Source organism: Clarias gariepinus, chromosome 27 (assembly GCF_024256425.1).
Source record: "Clarias gariepinus isolate MV-2021 ecotype Netherlands chromosome 27, CGAR_prim_01v2, whole genome shotgun sequence".
NCBI lineage: Eukaryota > Metazoa > Chordata > Actinopteri > Siluriformes > Clariidae > Clarias > Clarias gariepinus.
The window spans coordinates 2,184,934-2,191,406 of NC_071126.1; the positions used below are offsets into that span (position 1 = coordinate 2,184,934).

The 6,473-nt window shown below is 39.6% G+C and overlaps 1 protein-coding gene across 1 annotated transcript; it reads right to left on the reverse strand.

Annotated features, from left to right (window-relative positions):
* Positions 1 to 1,609: 1,609 nt before the first annotated feature.
* LOC128515022 (tripartite motif-containing protein 16-like) lies at positions 1,610 to 6,457 on the reverse strand. The gene is made up of 6 exons (XM_053489003.1): positions 5,676 to 6,457; positions 5,351 to 5,446; positions 4,996 to 5,229; positions 4,623 to 4,782; positions 2,479 to 2,538; positions 1,610 to 2,362 (listed from the first exon to the last, which is right to left on the reverse strand). The coding sequence occupies exons 1-6, from the start codon at positions 6,432 to 6,434 to the stop codon at positions 1,833 to 1,835; spliced, it is 1,839 nt and encodes a 612-aa protein (XP_053344978.1). The 5' UTR covers positions 6,435 to 6,457; the 3' UTR covers positions 1,610 to 1,832.
* Positions 6,458 to 6,473: the final 16 nt, after the last annotated feature.

Consider the following 6,473-nt stretch of genomic DNA (forward strand, 5'->3'; position numbering starts at 1 on the left):
TACTAAAGCATTAACATTTCCTTCTCTGGAGTTAAGGGGCCGAGCCCGACTCCTGAAAAACAACCTCACACCAGTTCCAACATGACTGCATACCAGTGCACAAAGCAATGTCCATAAATACATAGATGAGTAATTTTGGGGTGGAAGTACTTGACTTGCCTGCACAGAGTCCTGACCTCATCCCGTTAGAGCACCTTTGGGATGAATTAGAGTGAAGACTGTGAGCCAGTTTGCTCATATGCATGTGAAGTAGGAATGTAAATATGTGAATATACATGTGAATACTTTAGGCAATATAGTGTACACACACACACATTGATGAGCCATGACATTATGACCACCCACCTAATATTGAGTAGGTCACTGCACCCACAAACAGAGTTAAAGTTTTGGAGTTTGCTCTGAACCAGTTGTTAAGTCATTAGAATTTGGCCCCTTTTTTACAGTAGCTACATTTTCAATATCTCGAACAATGACAACTGAAAGTGGGTGATATGAACCTCTGAACTTTATCTCTTCTCATATTGGAAAAAAAATATATCCTATACTTCTATACTATCTTATAGATGTACCTGTCATGTGCCGTCATATGCATTGAGTTAACGTAGGTACTAAATGAAACAAAACTACTGTATATTCTGTATTTAAATTGTCTGTAGTGTGTAAATAAGTGTGTGAGTGTGTGTATGTTTGTCTGCCCTGCAATGGATTGGCACCCTGTCCAGGGTGTACCCCACCTCGTGCCCTTATAGCTTCCTGGGATAGTCACCAGGCCCCCTGCAACCCTGAATACAGGATAAAGTGGTATAGAATGAGTGAGTGAGTGAGAAACACACATTGCTTAACACAGGAAGATGTCTAAGGCTTTGTCATCTTTCTTGCTTGCTTAATCCTAGTCCTAGTCCTAGTCCTAGACATATTTCCTAATATCCCACAGCCAGGGAGGACCAGCTCCTTGTTGAGAAGTTTCCTAAATGGTTAATACATTTAAATAAATCATGTTAACATGTCTCTTAAAGGATCTCTTTTAGTTGTACTAGAAGGGACGTTTTAGCTGAAATGAAATGTTTTATCATGAGCCTCAAGGTTGGAGAATTCACCCCGAGGACAGATGGAATGTCAGTGTCTCACGGGGCACTGTGCACACATGTACTCACACGTAGGGGCAATTGAGTGTAGCTGTTCCTCATACCTGCATATTTTGGAATAGTGGGAGGAAGGAAATCCACACAAATGCAGGGAATTATGTGAGTAGACAGTTCCCTGATCTCAGGATGGATCATTATTATAGCATGAGAAGGTGCTGCTATTTTTTATCTGTTTGTTTTTTACAGCCAAAAATGCCATCAAGTACCTTGTATGACTTACAGTTAACTTAATATTATTGAATTAAAACATGAAATTAGCAGCACATCTTCTCAATAATCTCAAATAACCCATTATCATCAAATATCATAATATAAAAAACATATTTCTATATGCTACATCCAAAAATAAATGAAAAAATTACTATTATTACTATTATTAAATCATTGTTATTTTTACATATTAGTTACATCAACAAATGTTTCACTGATTAATGATTTAACATTTATTTATTTGGCACTTTAACACTTTTATCCAACAAAACCATAAAGGGTAATTAACGATCATGAGTCTAGCTTAAAGGATATGAACTCACACATTTCATGAGCCCAGATAATTAAACACTGACCCGCCGTGTGAAGTATTCTGAGTTCACACACCCAGAAATAAAATACAAACCCTATGTAATCAGCAACAAGTTTCTCGTAACACATACAGTATTCAGGATCGCAACATTCTCCATTATTTTATTCTACAGAGTAACACAGCTTAGCAGATGCAAGTACATTGACCCAAAACCCAGGATAAAGTGGCTCAGTGAATGTGGTCTGAACTCTGTATAGGAGAGTCATTGTGTCAGAGACACTATAGAAAGACAAAGTTCCTGCACTGTGGTCTAAATACACTCCGATCCTGGAGGATAACGGACCACAGATCTTTGTCTGAATGTCGTTGTGCCAGAACGACAAAGTGGAACTGCACTCCAGACTCCAGGACTGAGCGTTGTGTCCAAACCAACATTCCTTACCACGTCCCTTCCTGCTAATTCCTTTATATGAGACTGAGATGTAAACCCATCCATCCCTGCTCCATTCAACCTCCCAGTAAGAGCGCCCACTAAGACTCTGCTTACACAGCACCTGTCCATAACCATCAAATCTCTCTGGGTGACTAGGGTACACGTTCAGCTTCCCACTGCGTGACACTCTTCTCTGGTTTTCAGAAAGACATAGTGCTTCATTCGCCGTGTTGGGGTCCAGAGTCAAGTGACAAAAATCTAAATAATGGTGGAAAAGAAATCATATAGTATAGTGTAGTCACGTATGTAACATTTCTGTTCTATATATTAATGAAAATTATCATACTAAATAATATATAACAATTTACACTTACAGTGGAGGAAATCGTCTCTGGTCTTTGGTTCACAAGGTAAAATCATCTGCATTTTGGCCACTATTAAGGAACAGAGAAAAATACAAGTCCATAATTAATGACGTTATAGACGTGAAAATCTGTCTTAGTATTAAATATAGTATAAATACAGTATATACAGTGCATCCGGAAAGTACACACAGTGCATTAATTTTCCACATTTTATTATGTCACAGCCTTATTCTAAAATGTATTTAATTTATTTTTTTCTCAAAATTCTACACACAACACCCCATAATGACAACACGGAAAAAGTTTACTTAAGGTTTTTGCAAATAAATATCCACAGCCTTTGCAAAATTGAGCTCAGACGCATTCCTGTTTCCCCTGATCATACTGTTTCCCCTGATCATCCTTGAGATGTTTCTGCAGCTTAATTGGAGTCCAATTGTGCTAAATAAAGTTGATTGGACATGATTTATATATAAGGTCCTGGTCCCACATTTGACAGTTTATGTCAGAGCACAAACCAAGCATGAAGTCAAATGAATTGTCTGTAGAGACAGGATTGTCTCGAGGCACAAATCGGGAGAAAGTTACAGAAAAATTTCTGCCGCTTTGAAGGTCCCAATGAGCACAGTGGCCTCCATCATCCGTAACTGGAAGAAGTTCGAAACCCCTAGGAGCTGGCCGGCCATCTAAACTGAGCGATCGGGGGAGAAGGGCCTTAGTCAGGGAGGTGACCAAGAACCTGATGGTCATGCTGTCAGAGCTCCAGAGGTCCTGTGTGGAGAAAGGAGAACCTTACAGCGTTTACAACCATCTCTGCAGCAATCCACCAATCAGGCCTATATGGTGGAGTGATTAGAGAGTCTCATCAGACCTGAGAATTATGGTTCTCATGGTCTGAGAGTCCTTTAGGTGCCTTTTGGCAAACTCCAGATGGGCTTTTAAATCATGTCCAATCAACTGAATTTACCACTTTACACTTCATTTTAGAAGAAGGCAGTAACATAACAAAGTGTTGAAAAAATGGTGCGCTGTAAATACTTTCCGGATGCACAGTACATATATATAGGGGGTGTTCAAGTCAAACTGTGACTTTTGATTGTACAAAATAACAGAACACGGTTATGCTAATTATCTGTATAAATTCCCTGCTACACTTATGCATTAACCCAGCGTTTCACTAGTGCAAAGTAAAATGTTTTCCATGTAAAAAGTTTTCCAGATGCACTGTACAAAGTACAGGGATGATTGAGCCATGATTGGACTGCCTGGTTTATATCTGAAACGCTGGCCCCCCAGAAACTCCTATAATAGTCCAATTATGTGAAATGGCTCGGAGGCGAGGTCAGGTATGGGTATGTGGCAATAACTCCCAGGTGAATTACTGTAATTCCCACAGACAGATGCATCTCTACTGCAAATTGGTAAAAAGTTTTTTTCATGACAAAAAAAGATTTTCCATCGATGGTCCGAAATCCATCGATTTTCAAGGATCAGGCAATGAATGCTCACGGTAAATCTAGCTCGTACCAGATCGTTGTTGACATACATACAAATGTTTTACTTAGAGTCTTATCACCACACTTTGCTCAAAGCCTTCTGTTAATGTCAATCTTCATTCATGGGAAATTTCATCACATATTCATATTTGGAATGTGATTTTCCTTTTCCTTTACTGGACGTAGGAGTCCTAAACAAGCAAGGTCCTTGTGAACAAAGCAAGCTCCAAGATGATATAGTGAGTTAAGGCATGAGTATAAGAGCTCGAGAGCACTGACATCACCTCTACTGATAACCTTTCGGATGAATCAGAACACCAACTGCACCCCACGACCTCACTAATGCGCAACATCTGGAATGGCTTGTTCAAAAGGCACATGTGGGTGTTTTGATCAAATTCCACTACCTTTGACCAGTATAGTGTATGCTGTGTTGATATGAGTATAGTAGTGTTGTTGTACAGTAGAACAGTGTACAGTGTGTCGAATAAACTGGCTGACCTCTGAGGTCATATAATTCAGTGTATAGTAGTGTGTAAATGTAAAAATGGAAGTGGAAGTCACATGGTATTAAGGTATTTTTGTCTACACCATCATTACAGGCATGTAAAGGGGAACAATGTCATATACAGTAAGTGACTTTTAAATTTCAATTACCATTTGGATTGATTTTGTTGAATTCATCTTTGCAGAACGCCTTAAATTGCTCTTTCAGGTCAGAAAGACATTTCCTTAGTCCATCAAATGAAATGTGTTGATTTATAGCCATCCTGGGTACTGCATTAGCTTTAGTAGTGGAGCAGACAGTCTGGAACCTCTAGAATGAAACCACAATTGAAGCAATAAATTATTGTGTAAATAACACAGGATTAGTAGATATGGGCGTGTTAGACTTTACATGGTGTTCTACTGTACACTAGGGTTGGACACAGTTATATTATTGTTATTATTATTATTATTATTATTATAAGCATTATTAGATTTACGTAATATGAGGGGGAAAAATGCAGAAACGTTTTTTAGGTTGTACCTGGAGAAAATGCACATGATCCTCAGTGTCTAATAGCAGCTCCAGTTCAGCGTCTCGCTTCTTAAGACTAGCAATCTCCTTTTCCAGTTGCTCCTGCAGTTCAGTAGCTTGATCCAGTTGCGCTTTCTCTTGAGCTTTGATCAGTTCGGTCACCTCATGACACTTTTCTTTAATTAACAGAAGCAGCTCAGTAAAGATCCTTCCACTTTCCTCTACCGCTGCCTGTGAGAAGCTCTGATGGAAGAAGAATACTCAGGTTATGCTTGAGTTTCAAACTCTGAACCCTTCTGGCTCATCTTTCAGGAAACAGCTGAGTGAAATTAAATGCTACAGCGGTCCTCGGATTAGCACCTACCTTAAGTGTGTTCGCAGTCTGTTTAAGATCTTGCAGTTTCTTCTCATTCTCTTGGATTTTTTGCTGAGATTTTCTCTGCATGTCCTTTATCTGCTTCTGTGTTCCGAATAAGATGGTGAGCAAGATTTGTAAGGAGGGTGTATGGAATAGGGAACGTAACAAAGCCAACACCCAGCAAGCAAATGAGCCACATGTGCATCATGCATTACAAAGACAAAAATGGGAATTTGAGATTTTCCTGTACCAGCAAAATGTACCACTAATACGTAAATGTCTCATAGCAGACTACATTTTTCACAGTCACACAATATCCAGTACCTCTTACCTGTTTTTCAGTTCTTTCCGAAGCGACAGATGCCGTATTATGATCTTTATGTTTATCTAACATACACAGTGCGCAAATAATCATTTGGTCTGTTCGACAGTAGAAGTCTTTCAGTCGATCATGACGAGAACAGATTTTTTCTTCCAGTTGATTGCATGCCTGGACTAGCTTATGTTTCTTAAAAACAGGAGATTCATAGTGAGGTTTGAGATGGGTCTTACAGAAAGAAGCCAGACACACCAGACAGGACCTGACTGCCTTTTCTTTGCTCTCAGAACAGATGTCACATTCCACATCTCCTGATTCTGATCTATAACGAGGAAAAGAAGCACTGGTTAAATCTTTCGACTTGAGCTTCTCCACCACTTCAGCCATGACATTATTCCTGCGCAGGACGGGTCTCGGCATGAACGTCTCTCGGCACTGAGGGCAGCTGTACAGCCCTTTCTGAAGAGGCTGATTCCAAAAGTCATTAATACACGCCATACAAAAGCTGTGTCCACATGGTGTAGTTACCGGATCTTTCAGCAAATCCAAGCAGATTGAACAGCTGAACTGAAGATGGTCCACTGAAATATTACTATCCTCAGCCATTTCACTAACATCAGAGAGAGGAGAGTCGGAGTGTTTCTTGCCAAGGAACTTCCTGATTTTAAGTGGAGATGGGTGGGGCAAAGAGGACATACCTTCAGAATCACTATGGGTGTGACTGACATGGGAAATGAGGTGTTTCAACAACCTGCTCTTTAAACACAACATAGATATATAGAAGTTGCTTAATTTTAAGGGCAACCTTCG

Bases quoted from the DNA above. Each gene is read 5' to 3' on its own strand.
- LOC128515022 (XM_053489003.1), bottom strand. From the start codon at position 6,434: ATGTTGTGTTTAAAGAGCAGGTTGTTGAAACACCTCATTTCCCATGTC. The intron at 2,539-4,622 runs GTAATTGAAATT...GTTCCTTAATAG, and splicing joins CAACAAAATCAATCCAAATG to TGGCCAAAATGCAGATGATT. The intron at 2,363-2,478 runs GTAAGTGTAAAT...ACCATTATTTAG, and splicing joins CAGAGACGATTTCCTCCACT to ATTTTTGTCACTTGACTCTG.